Raw genomic sequence first — 26,769 nt, 5'->3', positions numbered from 1 at the left:
CCAAATTAATGTCCAAATGCCCCGCAGGGAGGCCTAGAAACACAACTTGGCACCTCTACTCAGTATTGAGATATATAACGATGGATTCAAGATGGAAACAGGATCAGACGTCTACAGCGATACACTCAATTTATATACAACTTGAACGAAAATTGTAGTGTTTTCCAAGCTGAGATCTTTGCAAGCAAAAAAAAAAAACTGCAGACATGATAAGTAACGTGAAAAGGGACTTAGCAGTACCGGGGACTTTCTATATGGATAGTCAAGCGGCCCTTGAATCACTTAGGCCGCATTCCATCACATCTGTTAAAATAAATCGTTACTTTGTGTTGGGTCCCGGGTCATTGCAACCTTGTAGGTAATAAAATGACAGATAAACTGGTGCCTTGAAGTCGACAACTCAATCAAGCCACCCTTGTGCCAAAAAAATCTAGCTGTAAAGTATATAGGCAAAACTCCAAGCGAATAACTGCATGTCTGCTTTCCATGAAGTAGTCATTGGACCACTGCAGAATAATACCAATGTCCCGCAAATGTTGACTACTGCAGGTTATGCGAAGATAAGCTAACACAAAATCGGAGCTCATGGGAGTGGGAAATTTTCATTTTGTTTTGGTCAATGTTCAGGAAGTTCGTACCCAGCACAAATACACATTACAGAACTCCCTACTAACCCATTATTTTAAATGACGCGCGAAATAAGTAGTTATTTTCTGAGCACTTAAATAAGTAGTTAAGCAACTAGTGACTTAAATCGTGACTACTTATTTAAGTGGCCTGAAATAACTACAATTTTCGCGCGACCTGCCCTTGTAAAAATAATGTGTTAGTAGTGGGTTTTCTAATGAGTATTTTTGCTTGGTAATAGAACTACTTTTTAGTTCTAGCCATTCTAAAATCTTGATATGGAATGAAACAAATGCCTATATTAAATCGTTTCCCCAAATTAAAGGCGAGTATGTTCCACAGTTAAGCAATTTGGGAAACTCTGACACAGCTGCTTTGCACGAACGTTGCCTTTAAAATACAATATTGCGTGTATGAATTTGTAAAGTATGGAAGTAGATTTTTGTATTTTTAGTCTGCATGACATGCGATAAATGTTTTCTCATTTCGACTATATCCTTGGGTAAAGAAATCTTAGTTTTACCCAACCAAGGAACAAACGAGGATACTAAATGAAAATTATTTTTCCAATCGTTGAAAATAACCAAAGGAACTTTGGTTCTTTAAACTATGGATGAAGGAAATTTGCCTTTAAGTTTGTTCGCTACTGTAGGAAATAAATTAAACCTGTAAACTTCTTCAAACAATGTATCCAAAAAATCACACTTTTAGAGATTTAAGGAAAATCTATTTAGAACTTTTGTAGCAACCCCATGCTTTTTTCCATGCTTCGCCTTGTGGCTTTCAAATGCTTTTTGTAAAAATATCGATCCCAGTTGGGTCGTTGCCACTGTGCTTATCAGTAAATTGCGTGTACGTTATCTGACTATGTGCTATGGTATCCGTTTCAGCAAGACTAGTTTCGGAGAATTTCACATAATTTTGGGTAGGGGGAGGTGGAAGGGATGAATTACTTAAACGAAATTCCTTTTGCCTTTAGGTATTTCTGGTTTCTATTTTCCTTATTCTTTTGTATTTTTTTCTATGTGAGCTCATTTTCTTTTTGTTATTATTTCAATTCAGCTAGAAAGTTGTACCTACTTTACTCAAAGTTTTTTTTTTGTTTTTTTTTTTTTTTTGGTTCATTGAAGCAAAAATAAATAAAAAAGAAAGCACGATAGACAGAAAAAACTTCTGTGGCTTTATAAAAGTTATTTGAAGTAAGTTATGATTACTTTTGCCAAGGCATAAAGTTTCTCTTTCAACTTCCGTTATAATGTCGTCTAAAGATGTGTAGAAAAAAACACAAACTTTTAAATTAAATAATGGAGGTGAAAAGGTAGCAACTGTAGGTCTGCATCATCTTCGAGTTAGGAATAATTTCCTTCCTTAGAGGAAAATTTATGTTAAATTTTAAACAAATAAAGGTCGTCAGTGGCTCAGGATCGTTTTTCCTGGTCAAAACTCTGTAACTTTTGAACGGATAGAGATATTTAAGTAATTCCTTTTTTGTTAGAAATTCAGTCTAGCGGTTGCAAAGGAATTTAAGGTCAAAATTTAAAGTTTGTGTTTTGTTCATGCAAAATATGAGTGTTTTTGAGTTGTTCATATGTTCTAACCATTTAAGTAAGGTCAAACCCCAATAAGCAAACCAAAAAAATACAAAAAAATTAAAAAATTGTTTTAAAAGAATTTAATTTTTCCAAAATTGAAAAAAATGCTCACAAAACTTTTATAACTCTTATAAAAACTCATATATTAAAAAATGTTCATTTGTGTGAAAAATCTATAAATTATATGGGAAACGGTCAAACAATTTAAAAAGTGTTAAACGGACGGAATAGTGTGGGTACAAAGGTATATATGGGCTGAAAAAGGGACATTCGAGAATCATTCTGTGGAAACAGAACTTTGTTCCAAGCTGTTCCCTAAAAGTTCTTGTCCACTAATCTTGGAATTTCACTAAAATTTAGTACCTGAGGAAAAATAAAATAGCTCACTTGGTGTAAACGCTACGGTGATTTATTAAAACGACTATTAAAGGCAACAATCCTACCTACATATCTAACAAAAGAACAACGAACACAATATCTGTTATAGTTTCTGAGAAATAGCTGTTTCTTTCCCCAGAAATTTGCAAAAATTACGTATTTTCCAAAATTGAGAAACATTTTTCGCCTTTAGGAGCCACGCCCACACGTTCCCATATTTTGATCTTATGTTTTGCTTTCCTTAGTTCCAATATGTTTACAATCGAATCCTATATAGAAATTACCAATCGGTAGTAACAAAAAATGGGGGTTTTGGCAGGAAAATCGATTTCTACTATAGGCAACCCATAGAATGGTAAAAATTTGTAACAAAGTTCACTACAAAAATAGGTATGGCTATAACAGATTCAAAACAGATTTTAGTAAGAAGTCAGGTATATTTTGGTCTCTTTGTACCCTTCCAGAACGTATTTCCCAAGAACACAGCCTTATCTCACAACTTCGAACTCTAGTGAAAATGTTTAGGCGATTTTCCTGGCAGTTGATGAGTACCCAGTAAGTGAGTTCCTTACCTCCGAAAATTTGTATAGATAGTGATGTTGAAATACATTTCAGAAGCAAATCTTTTAGTTTGCGTTTTCTTGGCTACAAAGGTTGCCACCAAATCTTAAAGCCATTGGGTAGTATTTTTCATTTGTTCCATTTTTTTCCTTAAACATCATTTTATCCATACCTGGCAGAATGTTAATGGTTCATTATGGTGGAAGGTCTACAATATTGAGGTCAAATTAACATAAAACCTCTTTTACTTATTCAAAGCTCCCAAGACTGGTGGGTAGCCAATATGTATCTGTCTTACCAAAACTAGCTGAAAAATCCCAATTTTACGAAAAAAAAATATTTATACACTCCTAATATTCAAAATCAACAACAAACAATGCTTGGCCACTTGATATAGATGTATCTTTTCGAATAAAAATCAATTCACATTTAATTTAATTCTCTACATAAATAAGTGAGAATTTCGAATAAATTTCAAATAAAAAAACTTTAATTTTTATACTCCACTAAGTTCATTATATAAACACTTGTGTGTATCCATAATATTATGATAATTTTTCTCCCGCCTTTGAAGCAAACCAAAAAACAGCTCTGGAATGATAAGTCAATGGACTGACTGAATGGTCTAGCTATGTGTGTATGTTGGCAAAATGTTTGAAGAATTACGACCAGTATGCTAAATATGCCATTAATTTGCTGTTGCTGTCGTTCGTTGTTCAGCGTTCGAATAGTATAATTTATTTTTTTACAACTTGAAGGTCGTTTAAATCAATCATAAACAAAATAAAGGAAGAAAGACCGACCCATAAATGTATGTCTATATGGTGGATAGATCCCCAGACAGACAGCCATACAGACTGAGAGTTGAACATTTCACGTATTGCAATAAAGGTTCTTCGTCGTCATCATTCATCAATGTTTCTACAGTTTTATTGCGTACAATTTCTTCACGTTGTTGTTGGTGGTGGTGGTGCTACTGTTCGGTTTATTTTTATGATTGTTATTATTTTCAAAATATACTAGGCCTGGTTAGCAATACTCTCCATTCATCTAAACAATCATATTCTAGGTGTTTTTTTACCAATATTTTGTATTTATTTTTCTCTTTCAACGTGTTGTTGTTGGCATAGTTTTGAAGGCAACTCCTGAATTAGCCTTAAATTTATTAGTAACAATAAAAATTTAATTATTTTGTGGTTCATAAGTTTTCTTTTTTTTGTTTTGCTGCCTTCTCTTGTTATTTTGAGAGACTTTTGCTTTCAATCAAAGTCTTTTGGCTTAGCCACCCACCCTCCTGTCAATCCCTCTCTGTGTTTTTTCACATTTCTTTTTTTTTTTAAGTTTAGAGCCCCATCATCGTCATAATCGTAAATAGTTTTATTGGTACAACAAAATTGAGTTACGACTTGTGGCAAAAGTGAAAGTTATAGATTTTTGTTTTGTATACAATCGGCATAATGTTTGTTGTTGTTGTTTTTGCTGGTATAAGTGCGCTGCGCTTTGGGCTTTGGGTATTATTATTTTTGTGGCCGTTTAATTTTTTTCAATGTCATTTTAGCGCCACTTTAAATGAAATTAATTTGTTTTGTTACCGTTTTGTTGGCATTATTGCTCATTTTTAATGGTCATTAATTCGTAAGAGCTTGGAAGTGATTGTAAACAGAAAAAAAGTCTCTCCTTAGAAGGCTATAACTTTTGTTTTTTGTGGGGAATCATGAGATTATTGGAATTTAATTTATTTGGCATTAATTTGAATGGGTATTTGGTGCAAATGTAAATGAATGTGGCCAAAAACATTTTACATTTCATTAATTAAATGTCGCTAGTGGGTCTAATTAAGAGTTTTGAACCTAATTAGGGGAAAAATAAATAAATTAGAAAAGAAATTTCAAAATGACCTTGAACACAACAGAATGAAGAACGGAACGCACAGTGGCCAATTTTACAAAAAACCTGACCAAAACTCTAAAAATGAATGGATTTAGACCAGTGCCGAACATCCATTTGTCGCTGGTTACGAAGATTTTCGGCAATTCACAAACATACGATCCGAACGCAAAGAAAGAGAGTGCAAGGGAGAGCAAATGTTTTGATTTGTTTTTGTTTTGTAGCTTGCGTGCATACAATCTTATTAACACACTGTCATAAATTACCAATGTTTTGTGGCTTTGCTCTTCTTGATCGGCACTGGATTAGACCTAACCTTCAGTTCTATTGTTTATCGGGTCCCTGGTTTCATTTTTCATATTTTTTATCCTATAAAATGTAATCGTATCAGATCAAAATATTCTACAAATTTAATCGTCATCAAGTTCTACTATATCTCCTAGAATACACCAAAACTTTATATCTTACCTAAACTTCAGAAGTACGCAAAATTAAAAACACGTTTTAGGGTTAAATTCGTACTCCATGTGAGTTTTGTCAAAATTGTCACACAAAACATCATTTAAAAAGAATGGTGTCAAAGACAAAAATGTTGTTCGCTAAATTTTACAATAAGTCACTAAGGAAGTGAAACCTCTATTTTCATTTCATACTAAGCAAATTTCGGTATCAATTTTGCCAAAAAAACTAAGCAACGAAAATATGGCTGGAAGCTTCTACCATTTCTACAGTTTTGGAAATATTTGAGTTAAGATTACTTGGAATCCTTGCACTTTAGGTATATGGTGTCTTTGGCAACTTTACTAACAAGAATGCGAAAAATATTTGTCATAAAAAAATTAACCCTCGTGTGCGTCATAAAAGGGGTCTTTTGGTCCCCTTTCCACAAATCTTTGAAATCTCCTATTAAAATTTTACTATGGGTCCTAGAATACATCAAAACTCTAAATTTTACCTAAATACCAGGAAGTTTCCCTATTCTGACATTCTGAATCAACGAAAATATGTATATACACATCTGCAAGACAAAGCGTCTGAATACAATTAAAAAATTCCCTGTCTCTCACTTTAGAAGGATTTTTTTTCCCGCAAATACTTCAGAATTTCCGCAGAATTGTGTTAGACATGTTCAGGCATGCCAACAGCATAATTCTAATTGTAGAAGATATTAAAAAATTTCGCAAAACAAAAAAAAAAACAAATTTATTTAAAAATATTTTTATAAAATTGGGGTTCCTCATCCTTTATAACAGGACCTATTCAACAGATTTTTTTCGACTTTTTCGAGTTCGAGTCATGATGGCGATTATGGCATACAAATAAAATGTGTTATATAGTCAAAAGTGTGCAGTTTTCGATTCATGTTCGCATTTTGTATAATTTTTTTAATCAGGATGGAAAGATCATAGAGTTCAATGTCACCCCCGTTTGATGCTTAAAGATTCAGGGAATTCCGATGAGCAGAGATATCAAACAGAGATCTGTAGGAGCTGATTCTCTTTTACAGCATATTCGAGTATTCATTGCTGTTATATTGATTACCACTGTCATTCCACTTGTGGTGGTATTGCTCACTTTTTATTAGTTGTCTGTCATTGATTGTAGATGTTGCCGAATCTTCCTAAAACGGGATAATCTTAGCTATTATAGGCATTTTGTGGCGTATTTTAATACCATTCCTAGCGTTTGCGAATAATGTGTTAAAAAGATCACTGTATTTATTGTCCCCTTATTTAATAATAAATGGTTCGAGAGCTTTTTTCGTATAATTACTGCATATTGTCCTCTTACAAAGCCCGAGGAAATTGCAGGGATACCAAACAGAGATCTGCAAAAGATGATTTTCACTTACATATTCATGCATTCATTGCTTGCCACTTATGATGTTACTACTTACTTTTTATTAATGGTCTGTCGTTGATTGTGGGTTTTGTCCATGGCACTACACACTTAATTTTTGGGAAGAATATTCTTCATATTATATTATTATAATAATTGATAAGTCTAAGATCGAAATCGACTTTTGATTATAGAGAATATCGAAAAGTAGACATTTTGTTATCGACTTTGTTACTAATGATTGTCGAAGGAATACCGCTCTCTCTGATGACTTCAAACCTATCAAAAAGCCGTGCTCATCAAAAAATCCCATTACCAAATAAGGTGGTTTTATAGTAATTTTTGGTTGTCGTAATTACTTACAAATCAACGCACTCAATAACTAGTTATTAAATGGCCACTAGAAGTTTGAAAATAAGTTAAAAACATATGTTTTATTTTTAAAGAACACATTTTTATGTTGTTCTCTGATGGATTTGAACTTGCGAACTTCTGATTCGTAGCTATACACACTGGGTTATTCGGCTCATGTGGCTTTCACATTTTTTCTGGGTAAAATCTATCTATCCAGCGGTTCACCTCTTGACGATATCATAACATTTTTCAGTGGTACAAAATAAAATATTTTACTATATCCATGCCGTTTGAAGCTGGTGCAAAAAAGGTGCCATAAAATTGATCTAAAGTTAGTTAAATTTTTTACAAGATAATGCAGTAGGCATTTTACTGTTTTACTCCACATTAATTCCTCTTCAACGTGAATATTAAAAAAAGAACAAATTGAAAAAAAAACTATTAACGAAAAAGGCCAAATGTACATACATGTTTATGTATGTATGTACCTTATGTATCTCTAACTTGTTCCATGACGTTTTCGTGGAATAGTGATTTATGTTCTAGTTTTGTATCTTCCTCTTTCTGTAGTTGTTGTTTTTTTGTTTTCAATTTAATTTCATGTTTCAACTCACTTTAGTTTCTCACACCATTATTATCAATATCCAGCATCTTGTGTTGGCCTTTCTTCATCACGACACGATTCCCCTCTGGCAGACCTACAATCGTGTTTTACAAAAACAAGAAAAAAATGTACCCCTCCTCAACAGAGCATCAATTTTGAGATCATCAAAAGTGCTTTGTTTCTTTTGTGTGATGTATAAAGTACATTACTCAACAACCATACATACAATCAGGCATCTAAAAAAGACGGGGTTTGTACGAAATAAATAAAAAACAAAATGATTTCAACTTTTAGATTTGTTGCGTCGTGAGTTTGCCTTTTGTTCTCAAGTTATTTCAAAGAAAAGTGCCGCAATTAAGAAAAGCAAAAAAAAAAAACACAGATAAAGCAACTCCAATTTGTAGCACTTGGCCATAAGAGTCGAATGTGATGAAAGACGGTGAGGAGGAAGAACATCGTGCGGCATCATTGCATGACTAAAGGCTATGGCCAGGCCAACAAAATGGAGTTTGTCCACCACCATCATCATCAAATGATCACTTGCAGCAGTAACTTAATAACAATTAATGGCTTATTTTTCTCTTCTCATTTTGTTAATTCAAAATGAAGAAAAAAATTATGGCGCAAAATGAAAAAGGGGTTCTTGAGAAAAAATCCATACAAATGAAGACAAACTGCCATGTTTTGTGTGTGTTCTCATTTTGAAATACTGGTTTTAAATTTTGAATGGTAGAAGATCGTGGGAACTTCGAAAGAGTTGGGGAAAGCTAGGGTTAGTTGCTTAGATGTTAAAATGTGAGAAAGAATAAAAAAATATTTCATATTTAATCAAGTGAAATATATTGTTAACAACTCAATTTAATAATGTGTTCTGGGACTTTTTAATGGTAAAAACGAATGAACTCTCAATAATTTATTTAACAAAGGGTAACTAAACGCTCGTATTGCCAGCATGTAGGTATCAATTTTTGAATTCTGCATTACGACCAATATTGGGATTTGAGCTCATCACCCTCTGCTAACACCAAGGCTTCGGAGTCGAGCCATTTTTGAGCAGACTCCGACTCCGACTCCAGTCCAATTTTTTTCTCGACTCCGACTCCGACTCCAATTCCGGAGTCGACTCCGAAAATAGATAAAATAAAATTCACAAATTACAGTAATTTCAGTTTGAACTTTCAAGATACATTACATTGGGAGGATACCAAAATATAGTTGTTCGTTTTTTTTTCGTTGACAATACAGAATACAAAGTAACTAGCACTTCAGTATACTTCACACTTCAGAACATGTAGCAAACCCCTTCAAAGCAACTGCAATTGGACGGTATCGTTACAAGGTTTCTCTACCTAAACACCAACATACGAGTATATTCACAATTATCCGAATTTGACTTATGTACCCAATGAGACTCGAAATATCAAATTACCATAATTACTGTAATTTTTTGAGTTATGGAAAATTAACGATATTTTAACACCGCATCGTGATAGAAGACCAAAATAGCCTATTTCCCCTTAACATACACTTTCGTGGTTAAGGTTACTTGAAGTTCACATTTTTAAGGTTTTTTATGTTTTCACGATTTTGCTTGAAAACGGTAAGTCCTATCGAAATAGGGCTAAAGAAAATATTGTTTCTGCAAAAATTCGCTAGAGGATTGACCTTTACAATTTCGTAGGTTTTACCATTTTTCAGATATAGAAGTTTAGGTCACATTTTTAGGTTTTTATTATTAGGTTTTCACCATTTTGCTTGGGAACGGCAAGTCTTATCGAAATGGGACTGGAGAAAATCATATAGCTGTGGAAATTCTCTACAATACTGACTTTTGCAATAATTTCCTAGGTTCTACCATTTTTGAGATATATAAGTTTAAGTTGGTAAATTGTAGTCAAGACATAGTTTTATAAAGAGGCGGTACAGTCAGTGCAGAGAAAATTTTCACTGCTACAACATTTTCTTTACATCATTTCCATAGGACTTGCGGTTTTCAAGTTTGACCGCGATTTCTTTAAAAAGCCCTCCGGATATTGCAGTTTCAGAATCCGCGAAACTTCTCAGGTGTAAGCTCCTTCCATTTAAATTTGGTTAAGGGGCACCGTGGTAAGTCTTTCGTATGATTTCCCTTAAAGTACTACAAGGTCTTTCATAGAAGTCCAACTGCTTCTTTTACAGCAGACATATGTAAATGACTTCTAAAAAAAAAACAAGAGGAGACCGGTGAGTCTTCCTTAAAATGACCTGTAAATCTTCTAAAAGATCTTACCCAAGTATATTTGGAGCATGCAAACATTATTCCAATCAATTGTCCCAAAAATGCTTCCGATATGCATTTTGTAGTCAAAATAGAGATTAAGAGTTTTTTTTTTTTAACTATGATCATTTAAATAAATTAGATTGATTTGACAAATTTTGATAAATGTAGAACAGATTGTTGCCCGGAGTCGGAGTCGAGATTTTTTTCACGACTCCGGCTCCGACTCCGACTCCAGCAAAATTTGCTAGACTCCGACTCCAGACTCCGACTCCAACTCCGACTCCGAAGCCCTGGCTAACACAAAGTTTTCAATATTAACATTATTTAAAGGTTATTTCTGCCTTTAAAATCATACTTGTTTTCTTTCTGAAAGCTAAAACAAAAATACCTTGCGCAAATATCTAACAGACTTCCTTTAAAACTTTTCCAGACCTGTCTGAACACAATAAAAAATTCCTTTGGTATCTAGAAATGTTGAAATAAACCAAGTAATAAAAGGTTAAGGACTCTAACAGTTAATAGGTGCATATGATAAGAAAATCAGAAACGCTTTTCACAAAAACTTCAGATTTTCTGCAGAATTGTATCAGATCTGTCTGAAAAAAATAGTATAATTCCACTAAACTCCAATTCTGGAAGTAATTAGAAAATTTAGCAAAAAAAAAAATCATTTAGAAAAATTAAATAAAATTCTAATGGTATACAATAACATTTTTAAATGAATATAAAGACTCTGCCAAAATTGTATCAATTACGAAGTGGATTGGATTTGTTTATTTAACAATATTAAACGAATTATGTAATTCAATTATATTTTTTCAATAACCATTATATCCAAAGAGTATTTAAAGAAAATAATGAACAGTGAGAGAGCGCCCCATAACAATGTGTGAAATTATTATACAATAATTATTTTATAAACTCTTAATGAGTTAATAATATATCAAGCGCCCGGTAATAAACAACATTAACGACGATGATGATGATGACTTTTCTCTACGCAATACAGGTGTCGGAATGTACTATAAATAAATGAATGATTGCTTAGGGACTGACTGACATTCAGTCAGGCTGAAATGATTTCTTTATATGATCTACTTAACGAGAGATCATAAACATAAAGTGTGTATTTGTTGTTTTTGAACGTTTTCATTCATTCATTCGTTCGCCGGTTCATATTAACACCTTATAAACAGCAATTAACACATTACCCGAACGGGTCATAAAGGCAAATTAACAAAATCCACATTTACACTTGGATGAATGATGTCTGAGACAGCATATTCTTGGGCTACTGTAACTGCTTTGGAAATTCGTTTATATACTCATCGTACATCATCTTCCTTGTTATAAGAAGCAGTAAAAGAAATGTTTTCCGTTTTTTGTTCAAAATTGTAATTGTGTTGCGGTTGCTGATGGCTTGTGTTTTATGAACAATAAATGAATGGTATGGTAATATGTCAATAAAATAGTAAAATGACTTAAAGGTACTATTCCTTTTTTTCGTTTGACGAAACCAACAAGTCATTTATTGTTCTATGTCAGCTGTTCCGAAGGAGTGTGTTGGAAGCAATGAGCACACCACTGCCACCAACTCTTAACCAAACGCCCGCCCATTGAACTAGTTTTTCAAATGTTTTTGCCCACGTTAAGAGGAGATTTATGTATAAACAAATAATAAAAATTTACTTTATTATCCGGCAATGTCAGTCATTGCACTGTTCTTTTGGGGTTTTTGTGCGGAGGCAATTAAGTTATGCTGTGATATGTGACCATTTCTGCGATGTGAAGTGTCTATGGGGAATACTTAAGGTGATTGGTGCCAATAAAAAAGGCTTTAGGAATGAAATAATCATTTAGAGGAAGTGATTTTTGCAAATTTTTAAAGAACAATTTTCTAAAGTTATTCTCCAATTTCCAGTGTAGTTGGTAATACCTTTAATTATATAATTAGAAATCTTGTACTTAAGATGAAACACATCCAACGTTGTTATTTGGATTTCAGTATCAATGAAAAGAACTAAAATAACTTCAAATAAATCGAGACATTCAAGCTTTTACAAGAGATATTATCTCTAATACAAATTATAAAATAAAATACACAAAAAATAAACACGAAATATTACACCACGTGGCAAGTTTTTTAATAAAGGTATTCAAATGAAAGTCTTTGTTTATGGTACTCTTTGAGACGCTGAATGTTTTAGTCATCTGTGTGTAAAGGCGTTTCGCTTTATCAAGTTATTACACTATGATATTAAATTATATTATCCCCACAATGAAGTCATAAATACCATTTCATCGAACATAAAATAATATTGCCCTTATCTGGTATTAGTTTACTTTTACCATCAAATGTGGGTCCTATACTTTTCCATGGACATTACACAGGTGTTTGAATATCGAAATAACAATAACCATTGATTGTTGTTATGATCCGACTTATGACAGTGATCAAATTATACCGAATTATACCGCAAGAAAGCTGAATATGGCATGGGATGAGATTGAAAACAATATATTATACCAACATGTGGAAAAATCGTATTGAAGCCCTATGTTCCCGAGAGGAATAAAATAAAGGATAAAAATATTTTCCGACTTTATAAAGGCCATATTGAAACTACCACGCTTATTTTAATACTTATTTATATGAAAATGTTCCTCCAAATTTGGGATTTGAAATCATCCCCCTCTACTTACATGAACATTTTTTAAAAGTTTATGTACTTCTGCAAGTATATCCTTTCTAAAAGAGAGCTAATTTCGAAAATACATCGAGCAAAAACTATCAGAATTTTTCCAGACCTGTCTGAACGCAATAAAATATTCCCTGACTTTAGAAAAAATGCAAAATTAAAATTACATTTCTTAGGAGCATCTGATTTATCATGCTGATTGTATTGCTTATTTATATGACATATGGTCGTCAATTTTGGGATATGAACTCATTAGTAAATTCGTATATCAATTTTCTAAAAGAGAGCTTAGTTTCAGAATTTCCAGACTTTTCTGAACAAAACAAAAAATTCCCTGACTCTCACTTTAAATTTTTAAATATATCTGATAAAAATCACATTGAAATTTTTCCTTCAAATGTGGAATTTGAACTCACCCCTTTCTGTATACACCGAGTTTCAAATACATATTACTATGATTCTAAAGATTACTTCTGCGGATAAATTTTACTCTGTTCTCCCTCTGAAAGTGAGCTAAGGAAGAACAACAAAATTCCTCGGGCAAATATATATCAGACTTTCTTCAAATTATTCCAGACATGTCTGAGAACAGTAAAAATTTAAATGACTTTCACTTTAGCAATAATTTAGGAAAAGTGAATCTGAAAAAATCGGAAACACTTTTCGCAAATACTTCAGATTTTCTGCAGAATTGTATCAAACCTGTCTGAACACAACTACATACATAACTCTCTTAAACTCATATCATTGAAGTAATTATAAAATGTAGGAATAGTTCTTAGAAAATTTTAATACGATTCAGATTGAGATCAGATTTTGTCGACAATGCTGAGAGTAATTTGAATTTCCTTTCAATATTTATCACGTTCATTTGGATACTTAATTATATGAGATTTTTCCTCCAAATTTGGAATTTGAATTCACCTTTCGGTTTTTGCAAAATTGCAAATGTAAACATATTTTAAAGTCAACTGCTGTACGTAAATGCATCATTTTTCCCATTATGAAAGAGAGCGAAGATAAACCAAAAATATTTCGCTCCAATACCTATAAGACTTTCTGCAGAATTTGTCCAGACCTGTCTGAAGACAACAAAAAATCCCCCATCTCTCTTATTAGAAGACACTTTGGAATAAAATGAAAATTCTTAATTGCATCTGATAAAAAAACAGCAACACTTTATGTAAATACTTCAGAATTTCTACAGAATTCTATCAGATCGTCTGAACACATCAACATAACTCTCCTGAGCTCCTATTCTGTAGTCTCTGGTATTATTTAATACTGAGAAGTGTGCTGGATTTAATTAGAATTCCATAATTTCTAGTGAAATATTTCAAATTGTAACGAAAATTATTCGAATAACCTTTAAAAAATCGTGAGGTCTTGTTGAATACTTTAACCAGCTTTAATTGTGTAAGTGCATGGTTTTGCAGTGGGTTGAATTGTGTGAGTGGAGAGAGAAACTTTCCTTGCTTGCACGCGAGTAAGGTAATACCGAAGGCCGACCTAAAGTAACCAATTTCCGCCAAATAGATATTTCAGCAGTATTTGATTTACATAACCGAGTTTTATCTCTTCCCTTTTATATCGATCACCTTTGTTTTCTTGTAATCCATTGATACAGAATTTTCGAAGATTGGATACCACGCATGATACCAATATGCGTGGTATCCAATCTTCGAAAATTGATTTTAGAGATGTAGACGTTAGAAGAACTTATGGGACCATTAATGACAACGCTTGTTCAAAAAACACATTTGCAAATGTTTATAATAAATTTAACTGATTCGAATTTGTATATTTAGATTTGATTTCTTCTAGTTATTTGCTAAATTTTAGCAGAAGGCAGGGTATCAAAATTTAAATTGGTTTCTGAGATATAACCACTAGAAAAAAAGAAAAGAAGAAAGTGAGGATAGATACAAATTAAAACTCAGAATCAACTTTTACGATCCCTTATAAATTGTTAAAAATTTCTGGAGTAGCTTGATTATATTGAAGTGGGTGTATCAATGTATTTGTGTTTTAACATACGAGAGAAATTGTACGCAAACGATTTAAAGACAATGAACGATTCTGATCCGAACGATTGAACTAAACTGTGAGCTATGAACTATATTAATGAACTAGTTTAGTTTAAAGATCTGAACTAAATGAAGCGATCTGCCAAATGAACTAGTATGGACAACTCTTTTCTTTTTAAGGTCAACCTCATTTAAAATTAAAAAAAAAACACAATCTAATAATCTTCGCTTTTCAAGTCAATTTGTAGATACATTTTCGTTGGTGCATAGAAGTCAATGATCGAATTTGATTGCTTTCTTTAATTATAAGCAGAAATTGTAAACTCTTAAATCCAAGGTGATCAATTTAATTTTATTCGCTGATCTCATTTGATAACTATAGTTGGGCAATCTAGTTCCCGGAGCGGATCTATCTTTCTAGTTCCTTTTCCAAAAATGAACTAGTACCTTAATATAATTCCAAATAGTTCCGAGAACTATATAGTTCAATGATTTTTTCTCTTGCATGGCTATTTTTGGTTTCCTTCGTTCCAAATAGTTCCAAGACCGAAATAATCAACGAATCTTTTTCTTTCATCCTCTGAACGAAACGAACGAGAAAGATCGAAGTGAGTGTGGTGTTAAAGGAATTAGGTGAACTATACGAATAAAAGGCGATGTGTGAACGATAGGAATTATAATAACGAAGTAGTCGAATATAGTTCCTTGTCCGGAATAGTTCCTTGGAAACAGTTCGTTCCAGAACTACACATCTCTACTGGTAACATTGTATAATTGTAAAATTTGGTCCAGAAAGGCTATATCAAGTTTTAAACTTCAATTTTCCCATCTATCGAATTTTAATCTTTTTCTTTATGGACATTAAAGTATTGTGTATTATCCCGTACCATATTCGATTGTGATACAAATTGATTTACGGTTTTGTGGTACGCAATGTCGCTTTCTACCCTAAAAACTTAGTTTTCAAATCAACAGTCTGTCGAGGTCTACTGAATATTTCATTCGTTGATATCAACTTGATTTCCTGGATCCAATTAAAAAAAATGAAAAGGATCGAGAACTGATTTTCCAATATTTCGTCGAAACTTTGACATTTGGGGAGCTATGTCCCCGCTATCAGTTTTACATTTCACCCAAATTTACAACAAAATATTATTTAGAACGAAAATGGTTATTAAATCCCATAATTTCCATTTTATATATTAAACCACACCTGGCCAAGTACTCTGATAAAATATCTCCCACTTACTTTCATGTAAAATTATCGCTCAAGTAAATTGCTCTTATTTCTCTTGCTATATATACCACATACATTTCTCTTTTCCATTTCTTTTCAATGAATGAATCATCCTGCTTGTGGCATGTTGAGTAATTTCAAAGGTTTTTCCGTAATTGTCCCACCAAAAGTCATAGGGCGAAGAAGGCAAAGGAGGCACATTTTAATGGCATTGAAAAAAGTAATTTGATAATTTGCTACATAAAAATAGAACTATGTTAACTACATATTTGTTTAGGCTATTTATGCAAATACGGAAAATGAGGAAATAAATACAAAATGTCCACCATTTCTTCAAAGACACATTTTCGTTTACATTTCCCATGGCTGTTGAGGAACAGAGATTTTACTCCATTGCAAAGTCGAAACAAATGTTTGACCCTGAATGGCGTTAACGATTTCTTCTTCTATACTATAAAAAAGTCATTATTTACGATGTATATTTTAACTACCGTTTAAATGCATACGTCACTGTCTCCCAAGCAAGAGAAGGAGACATGAATCGTGATATGAAAAATCTACAAGGATGTATGCAATGTATGTACGAGTATGTCTGTCTGTCTGCCTGTCAAAGACAAGGTATATGGACATGGAATTTAAATGTTTTATTACCTAAGACAAATAGATAAATGGATGGATATATGGCGTGGATGAATGTATTCTAAGATTTCTTTTTTCTTTTATTTCTCGTATTGTTGTTTTTGTTCTTTCATACCTTTCTGCCTTTTTGGAGTACTGTTAAGTGAGTACTTCCTTCCTGTTGTGCTCTTATGGGCATATTGTATAACTTGGAAGAATGTCATTACAGTGATATTTCTCCTGGGGTTTTGCTCACGCTACCTGGGCGAGTGACTGACTATGTTGCTGCTGATGATGCAAACCCTCCAACCATCCATCCATCCAATACCATGGAACAAAATGTGTGAAAATCAAACAAATCAGGTCATAAATACAATGACAATGTACATAACGTCATGTTCCGCTATAATAACCCTTTTTCGTCATTGCCATTCCATTGCATTGCATTCTACCATTCCATATCTTTTCTTATGCAAAATTGTCACACGGCGTGTGCGTGTGTTTGAGTACCAACCAATGTGAAACAATGACAACGAAAAAAGAGGAAAATATACAAGTTTCTTAGAAGAATATTTAACCCTTGACGGCGCCTAATATAAAATTCCTGCTGACAATGTCTCATATCCTTTCCAGCGGCAACAATAAAAACAACAAGAAAAGCGGCAAAGAATACAAATGAATATATTTTAATGTCTGTTTTTATGTAATTTGTAAAATTATGAGAACAACAAAGATGTAATGGATTTTTAGTTTTCAAAAACTCAATTTAGAAATTTCAAATACTATTTGTCAACATGGAATTTATGACTTATAGGGGGATTTATATAGTATATGAATGTGTGTAGTTATGTAAGCATACCCTGATAATAATGACATTAGTCATTTTTGTTATTATTATTTCCAATTGCACATATTGTCTACGTAGACAAATATTAGTTATAGTCATAAAAATATTTCTTTTATTTATTATTATTTTTTCGGATCCATTGGAGCGAGAAAAAAGGAAAGAAAATATACCGAACACACTTCCTTTGTGTCAAAAGTAGTGATTTGCCGCTTAATTGTTTTCCATTTTTTTGTAAACAACATCTATAAAACTTCAATTGCTGGTTTGGTTTGCAGTATCAAATGTCTTTTGATGTTCAATTAAATTTTTTTGTCTTTAACAAGGGAAAACTAAATTTAGAATAATTTTTTGTATGTGACATATACTTATGCGTAAGCCAAATATACGAATACGGAAGATTATGTTATGGCGATAATTTCTGATTTTGCATATGCATAATGCATAAAATATGAATTCGAAATAAAACAACACCTAATAATAAGGTGCTAAAATTTTTCAATATCGTTTATAAATATGTATTTCCTTTTATTGCCTTTTATGATCCAAATATTCCGCTGTGACCCAAAAACTTGCAGACAATAAAACACCAAAACGCTGTATATTATCGTGGATTTCTATGACCGGTTTCTCTAAGACGATTCGAAACTAGATTTGTTCGAATTACTGTCAAACTTCTGTTATTGTGAAAATTGTGGTTTGATTGAAGACAAATATAAATTAAATACACACATCTGATAGTTAGAGATGGGAAATGGGTAAATACCCAAATGGTAAATACCCATTAAAATGGGTAAATTGGGTAGAAATGGGTACATACCCGGGTATTTACCCAAATTGTGGGTATAAACTACAGAAACCAAAATCATGAAATTAGATGCGAAAACGCAATGTTTTACCAAATTTTAAATGACTATGAATAAAATGACCGTTTTTGGATAGGGCGCAAGTTAAAATATGATAAATTTTGGTCCATATTTTGGTAAATCTCTCATATATTGTGACATCATATTTTCGGTATTTGACAACTATTAGAGCAGTTTGTTGTATATCTTCTTGCAGAAAATCATAAATGGTGGATCGAAATCCAAACTTTTCAGATGGACTTCAGCGGATAATCTTGAGATTTGATTCCTCCTCGAAAAAGCTATAATTTTTGCATTCTTCGCACAAGCAACTCCAACGACCGATTTGACGTATAAAAAGTTTAGTCCGCGTGGTTTTACCGCTTTTCTGGTATTCTTTTTGATTATCTGTCTGACAGAAAAAACTAAATTTTGATTTCAAAATAAAACTTTATTTACCCAAATAAACACCCAAAAAAGATATTTATTTGGTATTTACCCAAATTTTGGGTAAATACCGGGTAGAATCCCATCTATACTGATAGTAATACGATTTTATTTTTGACTCGTCTTAGAGAAACAGGAGCCACTATGAAAATAGTTTTAAAATCAAAAAGCCTTTGTAGGAGCATCCTTGAAAATATTCCTACAAATCCAAGAGTTTTTGTAGGAGCCTCCGTGAAAATATTCTTACAAATCCAAGAGTCTTTGTAGGAGCCTCTGCGAAAATATCTCTAAAAATCCGGAAGCCTCTATAAAAATATTCGTCAAAATCCAAAAGCTTTTATAGGAGCCTCTGTAAAAATATTCTTCATAATCCAAGAATCTTTGTAGGACAAAATATTCTCAAAAATCCTTTGTAGGGGCTCTGCCAAAATATTTTTAAAAATCCGGAAGCCTCTATGAAAATATCTTTCAAAATCCAGTAGGCTATCTTGTTCGCTACTTCAACGTACACCAAGTTTCAAGATGTTTTCCTTTAGCTTTAACATGTTTACAGTCTTTCCGAATCTACTGGACATTTCGCGCGTTGATATCAACTTCATATGCCAGACCCAATTTGCTAAATTCTTCAAAGCTGAATGTTGGGTATCGAACGATACTCAGGAGTCCCCAATGCAGACCATATTTGGAGAATGTGGTTCGCAGGAGTCCCCAATGCAGACCATATTTGGAAAATGTGGTTTTGTTACGGGATATTGTAGTTGTCAGATATCTGATTCTTCGGCGCCTTCTTCAGAATTTGGCATTTGTAGTTTTGTGTATGACCAATAAAAAGATCTCAGCGTATAACTGAAAGTTACAGCAGTACACCGAAAAGTTGATAAGCCGGGTTACAAATAATGGTCTTGGGTCCCTTTCTGGATTTAATGTGGGATAATGAAGTGGCACATTTGGCTTTTCGCATAATATACATATTATTATCCTTGGTGCAAAGTTCCATTTGAGTTTCCGGTAATACAATGTCTCAAAATTTTTAGCGTTATGTTGGCCTAAATTTCCTGCATTATGGAGTTTTCTACATAATAGTAATATTCTTGACCTGTCCCATTATCGCTATCTTAAAGTATAATCGAGCGGTACTTCATGATATAGGATAAGTCTCCCATTTCCTAAATAAGTTTACCCTCGTGGAAATGCTATTTTGTATATGGTGAAATACCAGGTCTATCGCAAGGCCTTATAGGCTTATCGAAAGCGGAAACGATCTGCGTCTCTTCTCAAAAGGTTTCATATTCATATCACAATCAGGGAAACTATTTTCATGTTTGCAGATATGACTGATGGTGGTTCATTTCTTTCAGTGTTCGCTTTAGTGGGCTCTACTAATTACATAATTTTTATCAATGATTATACCCTTCGATTTTATTGAATTTTTTTGTATTAAACTACGATTAATTAGTATTCGAATAATTGCTATTTTTTCCACTTTTTTTTTAATTTGTCAAGAAATTTTACGAAAAAAATTAAAAATTTGTTTTATTGTTTCATTTAGGAATTTATCTCAAACATCTTATAAACTCCTTCATTTTCGATTTAGAAGATGGTTTAGCAATTATTGTATTCCACCATAAAATTCTAAGTCGATATTAAGATGTCCGTTGCAAAGCTTTGGTCAGTTGAATTCACGATACAGCTCGCAACATTTAAGATAGAGCTTTATAATTTTGTTCAGAAGTTTATATTACTCCTAGGATGATTGTAATTAAAAATGTGTTATATCGGTTCACGTTTTGATATAGCACCAATAGAACAGTTCCTTTCGATTTTCGGAATTTTGGAAGTTTAGGCGTCATTATAAAACCTAAATGGATGAAATTTGGTATTTAGGTAGCGATGGGGGTATCAAACATTCCGGAATAGAATTATCAGTAAAGGTCTTCGTTTCCGTATAGCGCCCATGGAAGGGTGGTACATCCCGATTTTCGTTATTTTTAAGGTTGTGGCACCAATGTCCCACCAAAATGGCTGAAATTTGGCATTTACTCTTCGTTGGGAGGATATAACTTTCACCTGAAATTTGCCGGTATAGGTCGATATCTTCATATAGCCCCCACAGAACGAATTTTCTTTATCGGCCTACCCTATAGTACATATCCCATAAAAACGAAGTTTTTAAGTAATAGGAACAGATAAATTGTATCTCGCGACAATGGCTATAACTCTACTTCTGAAAATATGTCAAAATTTCAAACAGTTTACGAAATATGAGCCTATGAAAATTTTTAGTTATCGCAAACTAAAGTCCCAAAAATATTAAAAAAAAACTTTTCCTCAGAAGCGTATGTCTTCTGCCTACCTTTAAATCGATTATACCAAACCCATCTTACATCTTAAGGCCTTTTGTTAAATTTGTTCAAGGGATGAGTACAGTTCATATCTACTTGTTTTTGAAACAAGTGTATTTTTGTTTGGGATATATTCAAAACAGGCTCTAACATTTTGAAATGTCGTTTTGAATATGTTTTAGTGGCCTGCAGAATTAAAAGAAAAATAGTATCTTCATTCTAGGCCAACTTCAACACCTACTTACTGCAAAATGTGGAAATACCCCCTTTTGGCATGATTTTCTTTATCAATATGCATTATATAATGTTTTATTTTAATAATAGTTGTCTCTATAAAAGGCTCTTGATACTGAAGTATAACTTTATGTTGAAAGATTAAAACATAGTACAAATAAAAACAATAATATAATAAAATAAGAAAGTATCTACGTGGGATTTTTTTAAATTATTTATTTCTTTAATTTTAATAAGATTATTTACATTTCATTATATAAGTATAATAACATTATTGTGTGAATAGATATAGTGGTGTAAAGTAGCAAAGTTAGCTTTGAAGCCATAGACCCCCAAGTACCATTACATTACCAGTTTAGATTTGACCCGTTCTCAAAATATGATTGTTCATAAAAAAATCACTCGATAAAAGATTACATCCCATTACCCATTCACTGACCTCAAAACCCCAGCTGAAAAAATAATCGAAGTATTTTGGCGGTCTACAGACATCCAACAATTTAACGACTTTAACGAACAGTCCCAACTCCCCATTCCTCCTCACAAAAAATACAACAATGCCATGATAAACAATATCGCCACACATAGATGGAGCCATATGTACGCAAACAGACCGCCAGTTTGACGAGCTCCAAAATAAATGTAGACACCAAACAAACCTAAACACTTGACAAAAGGCAAATCTCAAAAAAGAGATACAACAAAAAAAGATAAATCTTTCTTCTATCTTGGGTCAGAGACACAAACGTACAAAAGTGAAGGGTGGCTATGTGTGTGTGTGCATCAGTGTGAGAGCAAAACATATCTGTGTGACTGACATGGACGTTGTATATTTTGTATGGGGGGCTCTCAAAAGGCAGGCGCAAAGAGAATTTGTTTCGATTTTCGAATTTTCTATTTTGAATTAAATTAAAAAATAATAAGAATTTCTTTAAAAATGTTTTTATTAAATTATTTAAAAGACTATTCGAAAACAATAATTCTTATATATAATTTCCATATCTTCTGAATATTAAAAATTTAAATAAATATTCATTTTAAGTCAGCCTTGTTTATTTTGTATTAATTCTCTTTCCATAGTAAAGAGCGAGTTCATTTCCTCACACATTGACTCTCTTGTATCTTTTGGATACACTTTGTGTTTGTGTAACCCCCATATTTTTGTCATACACTTGACTTTTGTTTCTCTTTTGTATACAATTTTCTTTCTTTTTGTACTGCGTGTCCATGTGAAAATCCATGGATACACACGTACAGTATCTGTGAATACGTGTGAGGCTCTCTACACTTGTTCATGAGTGAACAAGGGGCTTGTGGGTTCGTTTCATCCACCTTATACCCACACACTCACTCACACTACTCTTTGACTTACTTCCTACTCCCAAATGGGGGATTGCAATCAAAAAGAACAAGAGCCACACACGGCACACAATACCAGAACCTGAAAAAAGAGCGCATGTGAGCTGATGTCAGGAGGCATTATCAATAACACACCACCAACACCACTACAACTCAAAACAATTTTGGCGTTATCATAGTTCTAGGCAACGTACAATACGTGTGAGTAGAATTTTTCTTTTTGGGGGGAGTTGATAGAAATTGTTATTAAAGAGCGCCGCAATATAGAGTTGGTTGTTGGATGGGACTTATAAACGAGTTCTTTGGCTTTTTGGCCACCCTTCCGTCTCCCTTTTCTCTCTGACATTGTGACACTGTGGAAAAACAAACGTGACGAATTTTCTTTTATTCTCAAAGTGTTGGAAGTGTGCGCTACTTGTCAATAGTTTGGTCGTACGTACGCTCTGTTGGACAGACGGACGGACGTACGGATGGATGGATGGGATACATGGATAGACGTTCTGCTGGCTGGCTGATTGTCGCTTTTGAAGAGCTCTCATGAGAATACAGAGCATTTTCAGCTCTACGTGAGTGAGTGTGTTTGTGTGTGCGCCAGACCAGACCAACGATTGGAATAGTGGCGGTACATTCATTAGCCGCTTCAACATTGTGTTCAACTTGAGTACGCTCAGCTCAAACTGTGTGTGCCGTGTGTGTTTCCATCAAGACATTTTTCAGTTTGTGTATGCGGACAAAAGAATCTCTGTTGTCAGTGTAGATTTGTACTCCGCTGCGTTCGGTACAGGCCACACGGTCGTCAATTGTTCACATTTCCCAAAAAGAAGAAGAAAAAAATATTTGTGTGAAATAAGAAAATTTTTACAACAACAACCAACACACACAACGTTCGACCATACAAATCAGACAACAAACAAAAATCTTATTGAAAACTTGAGTGTCTCAAAAGCAACAAAAAATATTTTGAAAATCTTAACAACTAACGTCAGCCATTCAGTCGTAGGCAGACTAGCCCATAAAACGTTACAATCGTAGAAAGAAAATAAGAAAAACAAAAAAGTTCAAAATAAAGAATTCCAATAAGAAAATTTGAATTTCAATAACTAAAAGTGTGAACAAAAAAGGAAAGAAATTTTAAAAATTTATTAAACAAAAAGTGCAATAATTAAAAATCAGAAAAAGTTTTAAAAACTCGAAACATACTCAAATTTTAACAATAAAAAACATAATAAAATTCTGTAAACTGTTAATAACAAAAACTATTTGAAAAACATTTAAACTAAATCACAAACTGTGTTTTATTTTATTTCCCCCCAAAAAAATCAACCTCTCCCTACTCCCCACCACAACCTCAACACATAAACAATTTGAAAATTGTTTAAACCCAAAATTGGATATATTTACGCAACATATTGGATATCAATCGTTTTAATGTGTGGAACCGGCAAATTTTGTTTGGCGCAAAAAAATTAATTATTAAAAATAATATATAAACAAAACTGCTGCTGCTGCAAAACCAAACAAAACATAACATAACCCACATAACATGGTCTACAAAACGAAAAATATATAAAAAATTATTATTATTTGTTTTGATCGTAAAATGGAATTTTATGGCCCACTTAAATATTACCGCCATCGTCAACAACCACAACAACACCAACATAAACAACTGATACAATACAATTGCCAATGAATGACACTTCAATCTACAACGAAACGAAAATTAATCAAATTTTAACAAAAACAATATTGAACAATTTTGTTTAAATAAACTAAAAAACTTTAAAAAATTGTAAAAAAAATATTTATACTGCACCCTGTGTTTTTCGTGTGGTCTTACTCTTAACTTGTCCACAAAAAATCTAAATTTCGATCTAACGTTCATGAACCCAACCATTATTTGCTCTTTGGATAACTTGTGTTGTGCTCTTGCAATGTTCTCTTAATATCCAACCAAATAATACGGAAACACCAACAACCACCACCGCCATTCAACCAAACCAACCCAACCAACAACCTTCCATCTATCCATACACACCACAACTCAAATTGTCCCCTGACACGCACACGGACAATTGTGTGTCTTCCTGGTGACTACGCTTGGTGACTTGGCCTGTGCAACAACAAAAAACTATCTTTCAAAATAATGTTGAATAAACAAAATTCTCCAAATCGAAAACTTTAAACAACCATCAACATTTCAAATTTCTTGCTAATCGGCATTTTGATTATTTTCCATTGAAATTATTGAATATTTAAACGCGCTCTAATTGAAATCGTATCGAAACAAAAAAACGCTTTATTTGAAATCGCGTTCAAAATAACCGTAAATATTCCACCCCTCCCCCAAACCCCAACCATCCCGCTGGCGTGCGCTCTATACGACCCCCACGATGTCTCGGCAGTCGGGTCGCACGCCGCTGCCGGGGCTTGGTGGGGGCCACATCATCACGCTACTCCACATCCTTCGACAACTGCTGCCACGGCCGCCCTTAATCATCATCCACATCATCCGGCTCACCATCAAACGGCAACAATTGGCACAACGGGCACACCAACAACAACGCCACATCATCAACAACTCCATCATCCGGCCCATCACGCACATCCGCATGCCCATGCGCATTTGCTGCAACAACAACATCAACAACACCTGCAACATCAACACCACCTGCAACAACAACAACAATTGTCACATACCCAACTTAATTCATCGACAACAACGGGTATACCATCATCGAATGCATCATCTGCCTCGTCATTGTTGGGTAACGATACTGGACTGCAACAACAACAACAACAACAACAATCTTCACAACAACAACAATCCGCATCACAACAAACCAACAACACACATTCCACGCCCACTCATGCGGTTATGTATGAAGATCCCCCGCCTGTTTCAATAGTTCAGCAACAGCAACAACAACAACAGTCTCATCATCTCCCGCATCCACAACAACAACAGCAACAATCTGCCAGTCAACAACAGCAGCAACAATCTCATAATAACGTTGCAACAACACCAGTTGGTGGTCTAAGTCCTACACAAACACCCTCGGGTCCTGCCTCACATACACAACAACATTTAACATCACCCCATCATCAGCAGCAGCAACAACAACAATCTCAGTCAAATACATTACCCTCCAGTGCTACATCAAGTATTCAGCAACAACAGCAACAACAACAGCAACAAAACACAGCAGTGGCGTCCGGCCAGACACAAATTGTTGCGCCGTCTGCGGCGAGTGTTTCCCCATCCAGTGTTAGCTCCCAACCTCCAGGTAAGTTAGAGGAAAAATGCATTAACCTCAATTGTTGTAATGGAGGGGGGCTTTCAAAGAGAAAATAATTAAAGAAAGCTCAAAAAGGAAATGGGATTTTTCATTTGGGAATTTTTGGATTTGTTCAGGGGTACCTTGAGTTGATTGGGTTTTTATTTTGGAATCTTTGAAGGTGTTCAGGTGTACTTTGTCTATTGAGTGAGGTGTTAATGTTCATCACACAACTATTCTGAAGTTCTTTTTGGGGTATCCACAACAGTTATGAAAATTGAGGTACTACTCCTCAGGGTCCATAAGGGTATTATTTCATTATTTTAAAGACAGAACGAGTACCAAGAAATTTGAAATTGTAAAAAATTATAAAATATTTAGTTGGTCAATTGGAACGAACTTCTATGGGAGGGAAAGTATACTGAAAAATTGTTTTGAAAAAATTAATTCTAGGGATCGGAAAGCCAAGAGTTCATATTAAATAATGAAATGATCTAATTTTAGAAATAAAATCAAGTCTAAAGGATTTAAATATTTTTACCTATATTATCCTAAGATACATCGATCGAAATTAATTTTAGGATATACATTTTAATAAGATTAGAAAAAAAGACCCGTATGTTCCAGCCAGAATTTGAGTAATTCTCCATTATAACTCTTAAAATGTCGTGGCCTGTTTCACTAAGACGATTCGAACTCAAATTGAACTACTACCAAAATTATGGTGTATTTCACTG

At 33.5% G+C, this 26,769-nt stretch overlaps 2 protein-coding genes across 3 annotated transcripts in view; one reads left to right on the top strand and one right to left on the bottom strand.

The window, feature by feature from the left end:
* Window positions 1–26,769, top strand: part of Abd-B (Homeobox protein abdominal B) — a 67,543-nt gene that overhangs the window by 31,865 nt on the left and 8,909 nt on the right. Inside the window, exon 3 of one of the 2 annotated variants that reach the window (XM_073958739.1) lies at window positions 25,160–26,041. In XM_073958739.1, the coding sequence (XP_073814840.1) occupies window positions 25,633–26,041 (409 nt within the window). In that variant the 5' untranslated portion in view covers window positions 25,160–25,632. Of the gene's footprint in view, window positions 1–23,402; window positions 26,042–26,769 lie in introns of those variants that run through there. The other variant, XM_073958738.1, reaches the window with a different exon arrangement.
* Window positions 6,547–24,651, bottom strand: LOC141389165 (uncharacterized). Its single transcript, XM_073960256.1, has 4 exons — window positions 24,571–24,651; window positions 24,385–24,460; window positions 24,247–24,302; window positions 6,547–6,666 (listed from the first exon to the last, which is right to left on the bottom strand). Exons 1-4 carry the CDS (start codon window positions 24,649–24,651, stop codon window positions 6,547–6,549), a joined length of 333 nt encoding a protein of 110 aa, XP_073816357.1.

The sequence above is a fragment of the Musca autumnalis genome, unplaced genomic scaffold, assembly GCF_047663935.1.
Source record: "Musca autumnalis isolate F117 unplaced genomic scaffold, ASM4766393v1 scaffold_1, whole genome shotgun sequence".
Taxonomy (NCBI): Eukaryota; Metazoa; Arthropoda; class Insecta; order Diptera; family Muscidae; genus Musca; species Musca autumnalis.
This window is presented reverse-complemented; position numbering and strand designations above follow the sequence as displayed.

Excerpts from the sequence above, each read along its gene's own strand:
- LOC141389165 (XM_073960256.1), bottom strand. The coding sequence starts at position 24,651 with ATGGTTGGGTTCATGAACGTTAGATCGAAATTTAGATTTTTTGTGGAC. Across the intron at positions 24,461-24,570 it reads GACCACACGAAAAACACAGG|ATTGAAGTGTCATTCATTGG; the intron begins GTGCAGTATAAA and ends GTTTCGTTGTAG. Across the intron at positions 24,303-24,384 it reads TGTGGTTGTTGACGATGGCG|ACCATGTTATGTGGGTTATG; the intron begins GTAATATTTAAG and ends TTCGTTTTGTAG.